The sequence below is a fragment of the Lutra lutra genome, chromosome 8 (assembly GCF_902655055.1).
Source record: "Lutra lutra chromosome 8, mLutLut1.2, whole genome shotgun sequence".
NCBI lineage: Eukaryota > Metazoa > Chordata > Mammalia > Carnivora > Mustelidae > Lutra > Lutra lutra.
The window spans coordinates 17,099,223-17,118,141 of NC_062285.1; the positions used below are offsets into that span (position 1 = coordinate 17,099,223).

The 18,919-nt window shown below is 38.6% G+C and overlaps 1 protein-coding gene across 6 annotated transcripts in view; it reads right to left on the reverse strand.

Moving 5' to 3' along the window:
* Positions 1–18,919, reverse strand: part of ARMC3 (armadillo repeat containing 3) — a 92,105-nt gene that overhangs the window by 34,106 nt on the left and 39,080 nt on the right. For all 6 annotated transcript variants that reach the window (XM_047743178.1, XM_047743174.1, XM_047743175.1 and 3 more), the window contains 2 exons: positions 14,965–15,117; positions 14,758–14,863 (listed from right to left, as the gene is read on the reverse strand). In XM_047743178.1, coding sequence (XP_047599134.1) covers positions 14,758–14,863; positions 14,965–15,117 — 259 coding nt within the window. The remainder of the gene's footprint in view (positions 1–14,757; positions 14,864–14,964; positions 15,118–18,919) is intronic.

Consider the following 18,919-nt stretch of genomic DNA (forward strand, 5'->3'; position numbering starts at 1 on the left):
AATTTTTTAAAACTGCCAGCAAGAATTTTAAGTTATGCATATTTTCTAATTAATATCGACATAAACCTATTAAAAATTGTTTAATTTCTTTGACTTATTTTTCATGTACTGAATGCAATCAGTCCCTTCAACCAAAATACTTTGTACTTCGTAACCACTGGAAACATGCCTCAGTTAGAAGGCATGATTCCTCTGTCACTTAGTGATTTTTCCCTTGACAATGTTCACTTTTTAAAACGTCCTGGAGAATCAGGGAGGAGCATACAGTGGAGGTGTTTCATTGCAACCATGTTAGAAGCTGCAAGTATTGTAGGAAAGCGCCTACCAGTACGTTCTCCAGGGCTGTGTCTTTTGTATGCTTCACGGGTTTTCTGGAAAATTTAAGTGAATACATAGGATCACACTTTGTTGTTTGATTTCTCTTATTAAAAAACAAAACAAAACAAAACAAAAAACAGGCTGCAAGCTCCCAGAATATTTACCAGATGCATCTCTGCTCACTGCCTTTGTGCTTGTGTTTGCTTCCTCCTCTCTCCTGGACAAAGACGTATTTTGCCTTGGTTCATTTTTATCTCTACCTTCTGCTCTTTTCTGTGCTCCTTATGAGCCAATAAGGAGAAGTACACAAAATCCTAGCTGTTTAAGAAACGGGAGATTCTAGTACACAGTGGAATATAGCTTTTACTAAATTGAACATAACTTCCAGCACCGAAAGACCGATCGCACACATGCAGCTGGGAGAATGAGCTGCACTGTGTATGCAAACCTGCCCGTAATGTGCTGTGTGCCGTCTGGTTAGGTGTAAAAAGCATAAGTGAAATTAAGTTATGATGGTGAAAAAAAATCAAGCTATTATTCTTACAAGAAAAAAAACCAAACAACACCTCATTTCATTATAGAAATAGAGCTCAGAATTTACTTTTTTTTTTTTAAAGAATCGCATTAATTCTGTGTTTTAAACCCAAGACATTCTGTTTTATTTTTCTCTGTGTCTGATAATGTACACAGGCTGGAGCCTGTCATATTTTAAAAACACATTTCTGTTTCCTAGATAGTATGGCATTATCCAAATAAACGGGACAGAAGTCAAACTGCTTTGTTACAAAATCCAGAATTATAGGGCCATATGTCATCATGATAATCTGAAAATATTTTGATTCTTACTATCGTGAACCTCCATCAGTTGGAGTTTCATCAAGTAAGAGTTTAAAATGTACATTAAAAAAAAAAACAACGAACTAAAACCCAAATATGGAAAAGTATAAAAACATCTGTTTATATCAGTTGATGAATGTAAACAGAAGTGAAGTTTGGCATGTCGTGTGTAACCAATTTATTACCAAGTCCTGACTCTTTTCCACCTCCCTATTTCTCGAATCTCTCTCTTCTCTCCAGCTCCGTCTCTTCGATCGAATCCATTCCACCAACCCCTTGTGAATTGATGTGCTCTTCTAACAGGTCTCTCCTCCCCCCACCCCCCGATCCTTTCTCCAACTTACAGCCAAAGGAATCTTTTAAAATAATTACCAGATGATTATAATTATATACATCATCAGATTTCTCCCCTCTTTAAAATATTTCTGGGGGCGCCTGGGTGGCTCAGTGGGTTAAAGCCTCTGCCTTCGGCTCAGGTCATGATTTCAGGGTCCTGGGATCGAGCCCCGCATCGGGCTCTCTGCTCAGCAGGGAGCCTGCTTCCCTCTCTCTCTCTCTGCCTGCCTCTCTGCCTACTTGTGATCTCTGTCTGTCAAATAAATAAATAAAATCTTTGAAAAAAAATAAAATGTTTCTGGTTTCTCATTGCTCAGGATGAAGCCCTAAATTTCCCACATGGCCTCTGAGGCCCTACACGAGCCCGCCTGCCTCCCCTGCCGGCCCACAACCCCCTCACCTGTCCCTGTGGCTTTGTGCTCAGGGCCTCTCTGGCAACCCGCAACACGCCAGGCTCTGGCTTATCCCTGGGTATTCTCATACACCCGCCGTTCTTACTTCCCGATGAACTCTTCCTCCTGATAATTCCCAATCACCTTGCCAAGCTCAGCACAAGTGCCTCATCCCCAAGTTAGCATATCTTGAGCCCCAAACTAGATACCAGGTCTCTTTTCCCCACGAGCTCAAGATTATTTGTTTGTGAAACATATATACATTTTTTAAAAAATGCTGTTTTGGCACAAAGGGTCCCACAGAATGGCAACGATCTTGAAATATTCTGTTACAGAAGCTTGTTGTGTAAAGGACTGACCATAAAGCTTTTTGGTTGAATTCCTGAGCCCCACAGTGAAAAAGCACTTAGAGGAGGGGCACTAAGAATATGGTTAAGGAAAAATACAATGACTGTACACACATAGTGTCTGTTTACGGCTCACTGAAAATACTATGCGATTTCGTGTCTGTGTGTCTTTGTATTCATGGTTTCTCTGCCCGAAAGGCCTGGTCCTCCCTGTCCACATCCCTTTCCCGGGGGAACCGTAGTTCGCCCTTCAGAACCCACTCAGCTGCCCCTTCCGCTGTGGTCATTCTTGTCCATCCCTGCCTCTCCTTGTTACTCACTCCTTCCTCTTGCTATGTCTACCCCAGTCCCCATGTCTTGAGTCTTATTTATATCCCCAGTGCTGAGAAGATCAATATATATAAAGTGACTTGACTCCACTCAAGGGGAGCGATGAAGAAAACCTCAGGAGGAGTCAAGAGAGGGTGAGGGGAAAATACCCAGTTCCGCTTTACAGTTTCAAGAAGGCACAGGACCAAAAAAAAAAAAAAAAAAAAAAAAGAAGGCACAGGACCCCAACGAATTGAGATCTCTGCTTGGAGCACTTACAGCAGCTCTCCCCAACCCCAACTCTTCCCTAATTTAATGAAGGAATTTTTATATGGAGTTTAGGTAATAACATCTTACACTTTAGAACACGTCTTAGGGATATGTCCATTTATAAACCAAAAGATGTCCCCGTTTTGTCTTTGCAGACGTGGGAGGCTCCGTTCATCTGGGTGGTGTCATCAGGTGACCCTCTTCGGTAGTTCTCAGAAAATCCTGGCTGCGGTGTGGAGATCCCATTTAACCCATCGGCAAAGGCTGGTTACATGAATCAAGGGTGACCTTGGGCAGGACAGAAATCTGTTTAACAGAGCCCACATACAGGGTAATCTGTGGAACCCGATGAAACAGATGGTAATATTGGCAATCCGAACCTTGTTTGTTAACAGTAATTACAACCATTCCCACCAGCCTGACTTTTCATATGTCTCGGCGAGGTTTGTCACACCGAGGAAGGCGTGTTGGCGGCAGACCTGGTGCAAGTGGTCAGGAGAGGTACTTAGGCAGCAGACTCAGGGTGAGGGTGGGGCATGTCTGAGCCTTGCCGGCTCCCCGTGAGTCTACACAGGTGCGTGGGGACGGGACACTGGCGGTGATGATAAACGGGTCTCCTGGTTATCACAGCCAGATTTGGAATGCTGGGAGCAGGATTCCTGACTCTCATTCCAGCCAATTTTTCAACAAAAGTAATGATCCAAAAAGTCAAGTGTGTTCGTTAAATTGATCAATTTCTGAGTACATCCGAAACAACTCTGACCCCGGCACAGCCCCACGGTGGCGGGAGAATGGGATGTTTGTCCCCAACTCTGGCCGAACTCCAGGACTGACAAAAGTAGCCAAGAGAATTTTCTCCTTTTAAAGAAATCTTATTTAAAGAAACTTATCAGTAGTTAAGGAAGAGGATCACAATTAATTGTAGGTGAATGCTTAAAATGAAGGATTTTTTTTAAAGTAGCATGTAATTATTAAAGTAAAACCCAGCCACAAAAACAAATGCAAGCAGTTTAACATCCTATAGCAAAATAGGGAAAACGCAAAAAATAATAATAATAATTTTTTTTTAAAGTATGTGACCTAATCGTTTCTCTCATATTGATGTATCTCTGTGGCATAATTTTGAGAGTTTTGGAGGGTGCTGTTCTCTAGCTGGCTATGACATCATGGGTCCTAGAGAGAGAGCGGCAGCTGCAAAGAGGCTAACCGAGCACTTCCACAAGCAGAGTGCAGGTTTTTGTTACCAATTATAAGGCAGTCAATCAAAGTCTAGGGAAATCAAATGTAATTTTGTTACAAGTGACGTGGAATCCTTATTGACCTCTCTGTTCAATCGCAATACTTCACTTCCATACACGCCACCTTCTGTTTCAAAAGCTGGACTGCCTGCCAATAATGAACTAGCTGCCGTCAGGAAGGAACCAGCGTCTTCATTTCACATGGCTGACTCGTTTCCTGATACAACAGGAATAATGGTCAAGGTGTTGGAATACTCATAATAAATGGCTTCTGCAGCTACCGAATGTTTCTGTTTAATCCGGAAATCGGTCTATTTATGCATCTGTATGTGACAAGTGACGCAATCCCTAAGTAATTAGAGGTACCATGTTGATTTTCTTCACTAAATAACAAGGACGCCACCTGCTTTCATGCGACAGCACAGAAGAACCCAAGGCACTTGCCGAGCTGCCTTATTCTCTCGGAAGCTCTAATGTCACTTCTTCAGAGAGGTTGTCTTGGACGAGCTTTATGTCATCGGCCCTGACCCTTTTCACAAACCCAGTGTCATGCATGCTCCTCTCTAGGACATTGTGCTGCTGTATTTAATTGATACTGTTATCACTTCTGAAATTACGTTCTTAAAGTTACTCCCTATGGCCTGACTGTGTGAAGTGTAGGTTTCATGACAGCAGTCTGATGGAACCTTCCATGTGCTCCCTACAGTTTCCCTGCAGCCTCGAACAGCGCCTAGACATAAGAACCCCCAAGTAATGGTGAAAGTTACAAAAGAAACTTAAACTTGTAACTTCCTTCACCTCTGCGATAAAATGATAAAAGTGGTAAAGGATGATTCCAACTAGTTCCTAGTGGAAGTTGCGCTCAAGACTCCTTATAATGCTGGATAGAGGGTCATTAGTAGATGCCCAAAATACAGATAGTCTAGGCTTGCTTTTCTTTGTTTTACAGTTAAGAAAGACAACATATAGAGAGATTAAGATTTGCTCATGAGGCAAGTCAGTCAACCAACACAGGATTAAAAGTCTGGTGGTCTGACGTTTAGTCTATAACCTCTTTTACAATCATCCATCTCTGAAGCTTTAAAAAGTATGAGGTTTTCTAGAAAAAAAAAAAAAAAAGAAGAAGAAGCAGCCGGGGAATGAGAAATGAGGCAAGCCATTTTGATATGTAGCATAGTGGGGAATTCTTACTAACCACTGGATATATTTTTTTCAGTTTTCCTTATTCTCTTTACAGAAGGAGAGGGAAGGAGAGGAAGGATAATGGAAAGGAAACTGGGAGAAGTGGAGGAGTGTAGAAAGGAAAGGAGGAAATGAAGACTCATCCCTCCAGAGGGGCCTGGCCGGTCCAGTCTAGAACTCAAAGACATCAGGAAAGCAAAGAACAGCATTTTGGTGAAGATCTGGGGAAGTTCAGACTCAGATACTGAGCACGAGGCAGAGAGAGAAAAGTTGCTAGAGTGGAGACTGGGAGTTTCAACTCCCTCAAACTCCCCTATCAAGGTGCTAACAGGTAGAAAGGAAAAGTATCCATTCAGTAAACTTGAATGGAAATAATACAAGAATAAATTTACTACAAAGACTCTTCCCATTTATTTGATCTATTAACTTCAGCAACCTTTTAAAATAGTAAATAAACACTTTTAAGTTCTTTGAGATATCATCCTTAATACAAAAGTTTAAAATATCCTTATACAAAACTGAATTTTCTAAAAGGTTATGAAACTAACTCAGTTATCTTGTAGGATGCTCATATTGTGAGCATTCTAATTCAAAGGAGGTAGCATCTTTTTTTTTTTTTTTTAATTTATTTCTTTGACAGAGATCACAAGTAGGCAAAGAGGCAGGCAGAGAGAGAGGGAGAAGCAGACTTCCCACTGAGCAGGGCTCTATCCCAGGACCCTGAGATCATGACTTGAGCCGAAGGCAGAGGCTTAACCCACTGAGCTACCCAGGTGCCCCAAAGGAGGTAGCATCTTACAACAAAGTGATACTCATAAGAATTTCAAAACAAAACAATCTTTTCTATTATATAAAGTCAAGAGCAAAAAATCAGCTCTAGAGAGACTACAATAACAATGTGATTAACTATGCTGTCCAAGCATATCTATTTTTTTTTAAAGATTTTATTTATTTATTTGACAGGCAGAGATCACAAGTAGGCAGAGAGGCAGGCAGAGAGAGAGGAGGAAGCAGGCTCCCCGCTGAGCAGAGAGCCCGATTCGGGGCTCGATTCCAGGACCCTGGGATCATGACCTGAGCCGAAGGTAGAGGCTTTTAACCCACTGAGCCACCCAGGCGCCCCCCCAAGCTTATCTATTAATCTATATGGTTATACAGCACCGCAGCACCCGAGCAAGGCACGTGTCAAAACATTTTAAAGTGCCTGCACCTTAAAAGGGATCAAAGACAAACGCAAGCGTCTATTAACACACATTTAGCAGTAGAATATTCTCTCTTCAAAAGCAACAAAATGAAATGCTTATGAGACAATATTTTAATGTTTTAAAATATTATTTTAGACGCATCAGAGAGCGTTTCAAATTACATTAGTGTGCCTTTCAAGACAATACAGAGCTCTTTCCGTTGTCTTTTTTGCCCATCCCCCCAACTTCCTCCTCAATGACCACTAGGGGTCAGTATGAAGACATAGTTCCCTTCACGGTTCACAGGGAAACCGGAGCTCTGGAAACATTTTACTGGTGAAAAACCCTTAGGCAACAAAGACAGTAACTGTATAGCTTTGGCTATATATATATATATACAGCCGAGACATCAAGTCTATAACATGAGTTTGCATTTTTCACAAGACTGAATTTTAATTTTGTAAATCACAGTGGATTAGTTCTACAGTGGATGTTTCTTTAATAGCAAAGTATTCAAAGTGACGAGATGGTTTACTCTAAGTGTATCTGTGTGCTTTGGCCAAGAAGCATGTTCTAAAGGCAGGTGGGTGGCTTAGTTGGTTAAGCATCTGCCTTTGGCTCAGGCCATGATTCTGGAGTCTCAGGATTGAGTCCTGCATCTGGATCCCTGCTCAGTGGGGAGTCTGCTTCTCCCTCTGACTCTCTGCCCTCTTGTTCTCTCTCTCTCTCTCTCAAATAAATAAAATCTCAAAAAATAAAAAAAATTTAAAAAAGAAGTATGCTCTAGAACAGATAGTAGAATTTATTTTCAAAGAGTGAGAAAACACCACTCTAGCCATCTCAGAGCTGTACATCCCATCTCTCCTATAGAGGAACAGAGCTGGAAGTGAAGCTTGTGGTGTTTTGCCAACTTTAGGGGAGACTTTCTTTCTCCTTTAAAGTGACTGTCCTCATTCAGTGCACATTAGCCTTGAGAGCACAATATAACCAATTCTAAGATATAGCATTAGTCTATATACTTAAGTTTACAAATCAAAAGAAATATTTGTAAAAATAAATATACAAATATATTACTTTCCACCAACTCTATTTAATGGGGTGAGAATGGGAGAAAAAAAAAGCTTTGAAAAGTGCTTTCTATACATACTAGGGAGATTTAACATTCCAAGAAATGACTTAGAGTCAGGCTTTCCCCTGACCATGCCCAGTGACTGACAGGGAGTTGGGTCATGGTGAATGGATGAAGTTCTGCCTTTTCTGGAAGGGCTGTATAAAGTTTTGTACGTGGCATACTTTCCAAATGGTTTCTCTACACCTTACATGGTTTCCTTAGGCATGGTGCGCCAGGAATAATTCTACCATTCCGTCAATGCTTTATTTTTAAATTAGTGAAGAGAAATATTAATACTGATAATACAAAATGACAGGTTATCCATAGATAATAAAGAACATTCAAAAGTTCCCGAAGTACTCAAATACATATCCATATAATTTGGGGACATTTTGTCTCTTTCTGGAATCCCTTTGAGGTGTACTCCTTACTCATCTCCTCATTTCCTTTGCTGTGGTCCTCACTGTAGGTCACACAAAAGCAGATGGGTCCTTACAGAAGAGCTTTGTCTCTAGAGGCCCCATGGTTGTTCAGTCAGTTAAGTGACCTGAGCCCTGAGCTCCGGTCATGATCCTGGGGTCCTGGGATCGAGCCCTGCTTTGGGCTCCCTGCTCACCTGAGATCCTGCTTCTCCTTCTCTCCACTTGCGTGTGTTCTCTCTTGTTCTCTCTTTCTCTCAAGTAAATGAATAAAATCTTTAAAAAGAGAAGGAGGAGGAGGAAGAGGAGGGGAAGTGGGGGAGAGGTGGACTCTGTCTCTCATATTGTGGAGGCCTGCAGTGGCCCAGCCATCAATCAACTTTCTGTTTGTTTAAATAACCACTATATGCGCTGTCATTTAGAATTAACTTACTTAAGTCACTGTTGTGGAAAGCCAAGAAGGGGTATAAGAAATCAAAAAATAAAGAAATGGAGATAAGAAGGTCTCTCAGCCTGAGTGAAATCACTCAGTTCATGGAGAGAACATGGAAGTAAGGAGTATGAAAAAGCGGGAGTTATATGATCTATGAATAAACAACAGAGACTGGTTATGTATTTTCTTTTTTTTTTTTTTAAGATTTTTTTTTTTTTTTTTTTTTTTTTATTTGACAGAGAGAGAGCACAAGCAGGCAGAGAGAGAGGAGGAAGCAGGCTCCCTGCTGAGCAGAGAGCCCGATGCGGGGCTCAATCCCAGGACCCTGAGATCATGACCTGAGCCGAAGGCAGCGGCCTAACCCACTGAGCCACCCAGGCGCCCGTGGTTATGTATTTTCTATAGCAAAACCACAATTTGTACTTACTTATCTATGGGTATTCATTGTATTATTACTTTTTATGTTTCCAGTTTATTCACTGTCTTATTTCCTAAAATAACTATATCTTTTGAGATCTAGTCACCAACCCTACTATTTTCTAATCTTTTCATAGTTTACTAATAGCCAAAATTTACTGAGTGTTGTCAAGGAAAACGAAAAACATCGAACTCTTTTTATTCTTAGGAGAACTCAAAAACTAATTCTGATCAGGTCCAACAGATGGCAGTGATGTTATAAATTAACAGTTTAAAATACTCTTGTAATATGTAGAGTCTGCCCCCCAGAATAATGTCAACCAACAATAATTCTCTAGATATCTGCGTAAATAATGTACAGCTTTGATATGAATAACTGGATAGAAGAGTACAAGGTAAATATCACATGAAATTTCGCTGAAATGGTATTTCCTACATCAAAAATCAACAACTTTATCCTTTCCAAAAAGTATTATAAATTGAGAATTGTCAGAGAGATTAGCAGTGAACCAAGAAAGGATAACAGTGTCCAGAGTAACTAAATGGGTTACATTTTTTAAAAAGATTTGTTTATTTTGAGAGAGAGAGAGAGAGTGCATGTATGTGAGCCAGGGGTTGGGGGGCTGGTGAGGAGGAGCAGGGGGAAAGGGAGAGAATCTTCAAGGATGCTCCCTGCTGAGAGCAGAGACTGACGCAGGGTTTGGTCTCAAGACCCTGAAATCATGACCTGAGCTGAAACTAAGATGCTTAATTGATGGAGTCACCCAGCCACCCCAATGGGTTACATTTTTATATAAAAATTCATTATTGCTCTCTGGTTTCTATTTTCACCTACTTCTTCCTATGGGCTTGTCTCAACCTTTTCGCTTTTTACTTATTCACTTAAAAAATAATTTTACTTTTTCTTTTCCCCTATCGCTTTAAGTGAATCTGGCTGTTCTTGTCCTTTTTTTCCTACACCTCCAAACTATTGTTTTTATTTGTGTTCGTGGCCTTTGTGTTTTTATCCACTTTAAGTGATTTTTACCCCGAAGATAATAAAGAATGAAAAGTATGACTAGGAAACTCTTAGAGGTGAGTTTCCACTGTTGCTTTTGTGATTCAAATTATGTAAAAATGAGCACGCAGAATGATCACTTTCTGTTGGAGGTTATGGGCATTGGTTGATGTCAGAACTGTTTTTTCGCTGTCCTGTTGCTTTCCATTATATTTGTGGTAGGTCCACTTCCCCCAAATGCCTACTCTGCCATGGGCACTATTCTAGATGCTTGAGAAGTATACGTGAATTAAACAGACAAAGGCATTTCCTTCATGGGTGCTGGTCAGAGAAGGGTTGGGGACAGAAAATAAATAACAAACATAATGAGTGAGTCACATAGTGTATTAGAAAATCATAAGTGCTACGGAAAAGGGGCAGCAGGGAAGGAGGTTTGAAAAAAAGTGTGTCTGGGTACAACTGTAAACACTGTGGTCATGGTGGGTCTCTTTAAGAAGGTGACATTTGAGCAGACTTGAAGGAGGAGAGAGCCATGGGCATTCTGGGGCCAAGAATATTCCTTGCACTGAGACCAGTCCATCCATAAGGCCTGACGCAAAATACTCCTGGAAGTTGTCCGTATTTCCAGAAAAGTTTTTATGACCTACTTCACCTTTCATTATTTTACTCCCCAATACTGGCTTATTTGTGAGCAAAGGGATTTGTGTCTATTAGATTATTATTGTTTTTTAAGTACAGTCTCAATTGTCTATATAACTCAAATACCTGGAAACTTCATATATTCAGAATATACATGAGCACTATCAGAAAGAAAGAAAGAAAAGGAAAGAAGGGAGGGAAAGAGGGAAAAAGAAAGGAAGAAATGGTCACTGAGGACCAAAACACCACTTAGAGAAGAGGTCTCAGGTCCTTACTTGTGGCTGTTATATAAAATTTGATAAAGCTCAGTTACCTGGTATCCGAGCTTTCAACTGACTGAAAGGAGGGATTTGAGGAGAATTTTGGCAGGATCAGTCCTGCTAATCAGATCTACAGACAGTAGTGAAAATTCATACTGACAGGCTGCCAGTGAGGAGTCAACAAAACGCATCAACACCCAAAAGGCAATACCACCAGAAGGCCACACTCGGAGGGAGGCAAGCATCTACCCTCCCTACACCACCACCTTGGAGCACACGATGGCCATCAACTCAAAATGGCAACCATAACCCTCCCCCGCAAAAGTCTAAAAACAGTATGATCCGTTTCAAAAATTGGAGGGAAGGATTTCAGATTTTAATTCAAATGCATTATGAATTTTTTTAAAAAGTTGTGATTATAAAGAATTTTCAAATATATGGAAAACTTGAGCATCTAGGAATCCTCATTCACAGAGAATATACCAATGAGGCAAAATCTTTTGGCACCAATAAATTTAATTATTTATAATTAAAGTAGAAAGGGGTATGGATGATGTGGCTATTTATTGGTCATTGCTAGCAAAATTACTCATCGTCATTCTCTAGCATATGGGTGTTTTCTTTCTTAAGAAAGCAAGACGAGGGGCGCCTGGGTGGCTCAGTGGGTTAGAGCCTCTGCCTTCGGCTCAGGTCATGATCCCAGCGTCCTGGGATCGAGCCCCGCATCGGGCTCTCGGCTTAGCAGGGAACCTGCTTCCTCCTCTCCCTCCTGCCTGCCTCTCTGACTACTTGTGATCTCTATCAAATTAAAAAAAAAAAAAAAAAAGATTCTCTCTCCCTTTCTCTCTGCCCCCTGCCTGTTCTTTCTAAAAAAAAAAAAAAAAAAAAAAAAAAGAAAGCAAGACGAGTGAAAATCTGACTACAGGTATTTTAGATTATAAATTTGTATAAAATTCTATTTTTAGACTGTGAAAATATTTTATTTTTTAAAAGCATTTATCAATTTTACAAAAAGAGTCACCACAAAGTATATTTTTCTTTCCTCCGGTTGATTTTTTTTTTTTCCTTTAACTTAGAATTCTAATTTTTATTTACCCACAACTTTCCAGGCAAAAATCCGTTGTTACATTAAGGAAATTATATCAGCATTACATGTAATCATAACACACCAGAGAAAACTCAATTCATGAAATGGGCCTCCAACTCCAGAAGTTATCCTGGCTTTAAGAATTATAGGCACATAGAGATATGAATGTTAGAGAAGAGTTGTCTTAACAAACAAAATTAGTATTCACAGGGCTTAACTGCAATTTTTCTTTTTAATTAGGCTAGCAATTATCAGGTATCTAAACAGCTATGCAGTACACCTGGAAGCCATTAGCTCTGGTTTTTTGCCTTCTTTTATCACTTAGGTGTGGCAGAAAAGCAACATTCTTTCCATCCCCTAGTCCTACCACCCCAGCAGCAGAGCCATGACTCAGCCCACCAACCTCTATCCCACAGCTAGGAAAGATGATCTAAGGCCCTGCTTCTAAAATGTGATGCTAGAAATACTTACCAATGCTGAGTTTAAATTAATATGTTTTTAAAGATGATCTGAGTAGAAAATGCTTCTTATTAACAAAAATCAATCATGGTTGCTGTCTCTTCTGTTGTGGTTCTAATTACTACTCTAAGAGGTTTGCTAGAAAGATAGACAATGTGGCTTATTTGTTTTCATTCCTTTTGGTGGACTATAGAATCTTTGTCAACTCCAGTCTTTAACATTTGACACAAACATGTCAAATCTTACTCCATTTCCTTCTCAGAAACATTTATTTTCAATATCTTTTAGCCCAGCAAGTCCAAAGTAAAAACTATGTAGGCCTCGAAAGATATCCATAAAACCACTTTCATTCATGTCCCAAGTCCCAAACCAAACACAAATTGAAAAACAAAAAAAAATCAGAATGGACCATATATAATAGGTTAAAGAAACAACTGCAATTGGAAATTTATAAAAATAAAAATAAATTACAAAAATAAAGAGGGGTGTGGCATCATTTAGTGTTAACTGACTTTTCTGTGTTGACAAAATGGAACTATAGAGTCAGATGACACAATTCTGTGAAACAGATGATTAAATTGCAGGAGAAAAACTGGGGGCAGCCTTTTTTGGAAGCTACTTAACATCCTAATTTTCTCTGATTTTATATAAAACTGTGAGATGATAGAAGCCAGGCAAATTTATATCAAATTACAATGTCTGTATACTCTGGGGGCCTACTAAAGTATTTTAGATACTATATAATCTAAATGTACCTAAGACAGAAGTGTTTTAATGTCACTGATAAGACTTCTGCACCAGCACATTGATACTGAAACAATCACTAAATATGTTATTTTCAAATTGCCACTTACTATGACTCAGTATTCTAGAAATTCGTGTGGTTCACGTAGATGATGATGAGCCTGAATTTCGGAAATTACCATGTCAACGATTATAGCTATTTAAGGAGAACAATTTTATTCTGATGCTTATACATTTTGGCTGTATTTTAATCAGGCATTGTTAGATTATTTTAGTCATTGAATAAGGCCTTGTAAAACATTTGTGTGGGAGGAGAGAAAGGGAAAGAAAGTGTAAGAAATAGATTAAGTATATGAGGGAGGTGGAGGAAGATTTATTTCAAATTTAGAAAGAGTGGTTTTAGCCACAATATCACGAAGGAATAATATACAAAAGTTAATAACTTGTGTATTGTGAAGGTGGGTTTTATGTGTCAACCTGACTGGGCTAAACAACATGCAGGTAGTTGGTAAAACATTGTTTTTGAGTGTGTCTGTGCAGGTCTTTATGGAAGAGGTTAGCATTTGAATCAGTACACAGAGTAAAGGTTGCTCTCGCCAAAGTGGGTGGGCCTCACCTAATCCATTGAGGGTCCAAATAGAACAAGAGAAATGGAAAGGTCTCTGCCTAAGCTGAGACATTCATCTTTTCCTGCCCTGGGACACTGGCTCCCCTGGCTCTCAGGCCTTCAGACTCTGACTAAATTATACCACCATCTTTCCTGGTTCCAAGGTTTGCAGATGGCAGATCATGAAACCTCTTGGCCTTTAGAATCACATAAGCCAATTCCTATAATAAACCTCCTCGTCTATGTATATTATGTCCTATCGGTTATGTTTCCCTAGAGAATCCTGACTAATAACCAAATGTGATATAGGGAGGGTAAATAATTATTTATGAAAATTGCCTTCAAGAAATTCTCACTCTTTTAGGGGCGCCTGGGTGGCTCAGTGGGTTAAGCCTCTGCCTTGGGCTCAGGTCATGATCTCAGGGTCCTGGGATCGAGCCCCGTACTGAGCTCTGCTCAGTGGGGAGCCTGCTACCCTCCTCTCTTCTCTCTGCCTGCCTACTTGTGATCTCTCTCTCTCTGTCAAATAAAGGAATAAAATCTTTAAGAAGAAAAAAAAATAAATTTTCACTCTTTTATAAGGTGGACTACTGCAGAGAAAAGAACATAGATTCTGGAGGCCAGGAGACCTGGTTTAATTTCCAGATCAGCTATTTTAATAAATTTGTATACCCAGGAAAATTAGGTAAATTGCAGAGCCTCGGTTTTCTCATTTGTTAACAGATTATCTTGATAATTAAAATTTGTAATGAATATAGATCATGTACCACAGTACTTGGCATGCAGCGGACATTCCTTTCCAATCTTTCCTCATAGTATTTACCCATAATATGTTGTTTCGGACTGACTTTCTAAAATGTTTCTAGATTTGCCTAATGTTCATGTCATTTTAAAACAGATCTTTTAAATTTTTTCTAGTTTTACCAAAGGTTTATATAGCATTGTCTTTAATATTTCCAGCACTATCCAGTTCTGTTTGTTCTGGAATCTTCCACAAGAGAGGGTTCCTGAGGAATAATCCAAGATAGAACAGCTGACAGAATATGTACAATGGCTTGAAAGCCAAAATATTACAATCAGAACATACTGGACTATTAGATGTCCCCAGAAGAGGCGGTGTGGAGTTGTGTGGTACTCACTTTGCATTTGCCGTGTGTGGTGTGGTACTCACTTTGCATTTGCCGTGTTGCACGTGGTCAGATTAGCCAGGGCGAGGGCCGCGGCTTCCCTCACTTCTTCATTGTCACTCCTGAGCGACTGAATTAACTGCGGAATCCCTGCAGAAGCAGAAAGGGGAGATGTGAGTCTATAAACATCCAAAAAAACAACAGTTTGGTGGCCTAAAAATGTTCAAAATGGGTCTGTCTGGTTTGCTTACCCTGATTATTGAAAAAGTCTTTGCTGCCTGAATTCTCACACATCACCGAAATAGCCTGGGAGGCAGCAATTTTCGTTCCGTCATTTTCAGAACCCAAAAGGGCTACAAGGCATTTCTCGACCTCTTGTTCGTGAAAGAGTTTCCTATTTTCGGCTTGCATAAACCAAAAGGAAAAAAAAAAACTCAGAATGTTGCTGCAAAAACCATGCAAGCGTAACTACTTCCTCATCGAAAATATGACAAGAGTTCAAACTATTTCTTAGCTTCAGTCACAAAGACTCTAAACTAAACAAAATATACACCTGCTTAACCTTTAGAACACAGTGATTATGCAAAATGACTTATGGTTATTGGAATTTTTTCCTGTTCCCTAATACGATATCAATAACACAGCAAAGAAAATTCTAGGACTTCCTGGGTGGCGCAGTCAATTAATCCTCCAACTCTTGGTTTTAGCTCAGGTCATGATCTCAGGGTTGTGAGATCGAGCCCCATATCAGGCTGTGTGCTCAATACAGAGTCAGCTTGAGAATCTCTCTCCCTCTGTTCCTCCTGCTCATGGTTTCTCCCTCTCTCTCTCTCTCTCTAAAATAAATAAATAAATCTTAAAAAAAAAAAAAGAAGGAAAATTCCCTAATAATAAAAAGGCAAGTTTCAGATTTAGAGAGAATTTATTTAACGTCATTCATGTGCCTGGCATGATGCTGTCTTCACACTAAGGACAAAGCCCTGTTTATTCGATCTTCATTTTAAATACAAAACTCAGTATTTGAAGGGTGCCTAAGGTGTACAAACTGGCATGCTACATGCTTGAGAGAAAAAGAGAGAAGAGGAGAAAGTAAAAACGAGTAATAGAGTATGATTCCAAGTCTCAAGGATTTATAATCCTCTATCAAAACCTCATAATCATTTTTATCTCATTACAATACGTACTGTTGTAGCAAAAATGAAATATTTAATTGCTAAATTACCATCAATATAATCTAAACACACATTAGTATGTTTTTCTTTATTTGAAGACAAATAAAATTATGACTCTAAGTACATAGCATGATATTTACCCCATTATAGAACACTAAATGAAAAACCAAAGTATTTTTAATGTTCTTTTTTCCCTAATGTTTTTCTCCAGATTTTGTTTCATTTTTTAAATAAATGACAACCTCATTATTATACTAAGCAAACATTACATTAAACTAAATTAGAACATTAAAACCTAATTTTTTGGTCTGTGTTCTATAGTTAATTCTAAATAAGTTACTATTTATTAAAGACATGTACTCAAAAAAAGGTATATTAAACCAAACTCAATTTTAATGCCGTAAGAGGTGCCAGAGACTAGTTTGAAAAGCAACAGCTTACAAATAATTTTTTGCTCATTTATTCACAGTTCCTTCAAAATACTTTGTCATAGGGTTGACCGACTTTCTCCATTAACCGACTTTCATAAACTCAGTTTACTTGGTTAAAACAGAAGAATGTGTGATACATGTCTTAGGATGTTGATATACATCGGAGAATACTACTCTGTTAAAATAAAAATCTCTGTAAAAACAGCTGATACCAATTTAGGTCATACATAACATCTGCATGTGGAAGTAATTCATTATGTACATATACTGTAATTAACTTGTTTTTCCAGGAATATTCTCAGAAGTTATCGAAACTGGTTTTCCACTTTAGAGTTAATATATGATTTCTATCTTCTTCCAACAATAAATTTTTAAAATTGCCCCCTTCACAGAAACAGAGTCACATTCGGATGCCACCATTTTTGCAAGCATTTTTGGCCCTTGTTCGTCTGATACACCGCAATCTGGGTGTAACAGGCATCAGCTAAATTACTAATACTTCTGGTCATTTGTCTTAAACCAATTACAAACCATGTCCAGTAATCCTATCATTTTAATCCCTTGCTCCTTTCGTTTAAAATTAGAATTCAATCAGGTCAGAACTGATTTATAAAAATGTTGTGATTAATAGTTAAATCTCAACTATGTGGCTTCTGCAATGTTTTAACATATATGTAGTCCTGATTGGTAATCCCTGAATAAACAAGATCTGAAAGTTTTCTAGAGTCTCTGACCTAAATTGTTTAGATTTATAATTAAGACTTCCCTGAATTTAAAGCTCTAAATCAACTTTACTAAACAGAACAGTCTGAGAGTAAATTTCTACCAGGGAAATCAGCCAAACAAATTAATTTGTAAAGACTAACTTTGGAGTATGCTGTTGTTGCATTCAAAAAACAGTATATATGCAATTATTGGAAAGATTTTTCAAAATAGTCTAAATACTGCGGGCAATTAGTTTCTCAGCCCTGCTGGGAGTGTTCTTGAAATCCAGCTGTGTTCACCAAACCTCAAAAGTGCTGACTGCAGTGTGGCTATAATAGATTTAAAAGATGAATTAATGTATTAACCAAGCACCTTCATTGAATTGCTACGCCAAGAAGTAAAGTATTTATGTTTTAATTACAGAGATAATAAAGATGGGAAGGTAATTATGTGACTAATAGAGTAATGTGCTTTAAAAATAACATTTGTGCAGTATCACTAAAATAAAAAGCACGAGGTTTTGTAACTGGAAATAAATTTCACGTGATGATGCTTTCTTCACCCATTCTTGGAAGCTGCTGTTGTGCCAACTTTGCTCCTGCTGAGATGTTAATGCCAGTTCATAAACCTCGTGGCAACGTGGTAATTAACACCTTCCCCCTCCTGGTGCCAGGTCAAAGGCATACTGAGCTGGGCTTTCTATGGTGGGGACCCGTGTTAAAAAGTATTCAACAAACAAAACTTCAAGGTTGTGCGTTAATGTGTTTGTGTATTTCAACTGTGTTTTTGACATGCAATGACAATGCATTACCTAACCTAAAAACATGTTTGATGATAATGGAAAGTAAAAAAAAAAAAAAAATGTTATAAAAGAATACTGATGGTTACATTATTCTTAACAACAGGATAAAGAGCAATATTTGTTAAAACCTGCTTATGAATGGAGTTTTCTAACTGTGCAAATAGCTCCTCTCATTTGGTAGGCTGTCTTTTAGTCTTGCTGATGGTTTTCTTTGCTGCGCAGAAGCTTTCTGTTTTGATGTAGTCCCAATAGTTTATTTTTGCTTTTGTTTCCCTTGCCTCAGGAGACATATCTAGAAAAATGTTGCTACGGCTGATGTCAGAGAAATTACTGCCTGTGCTCTCTTCTAGGATTTTCTAATGTGGAAAATTATTTTGAAACTTCACAATTATTTATCGTCAATACAGGAATACTAGGGGGTAATTTTGTTAATCCTTGTTAAGTTTTTAGAGTTTATCATTGTCACTAATTAATATAAAAGAAAGTATGCTAGATCAGGCTAGGTCTGGCAGAGAGAAGTCAAGGCAGGCAACAGTTATAAAAAGGGGTAGATAAGAAATATAGGTAGTGTTTGACCAAAAAAAAAAAAAAAAGGCACAGAATAGAATGGAAGCAGGGAAGAGGAGGTGGTTATTGTTGATCTGGCCATGTAAACAGCATAAGGATGTAAATAAACAGAAGAAGAAAATAATAAGCTAAATGACATGTCTGTAAGATTTAGGAGTTGGGAAGTCAATGTCAAATTCTACAAGGACTGTTTTGGCAGAGTGGTAGAAGAAGAAGTCACATGCTTAAGGTTAAGGGATGGAGATAAGATATTGCTGATCTGTGGGGACATCACTATCCGTTGTTTGTTCCCTCAACCCTAAATATACTTTGGAAAGGGGTCCCTTCATTCGTCTCTTTATTTAAACCATCTGGAGTTTACAGAACTGGTTTTTGCCAAGACCATATTTGGGTGATAAATTGGCAATCTTAATATCAAATTAGAATTTAAAGCTAAAAATCAGTTAAGTGAGATTTAAAAAAAAAATCAATAGTGGATATAAAATAACACTAAATAAAACAAAGTCAGTTAAAATAAAATTACAAGAGA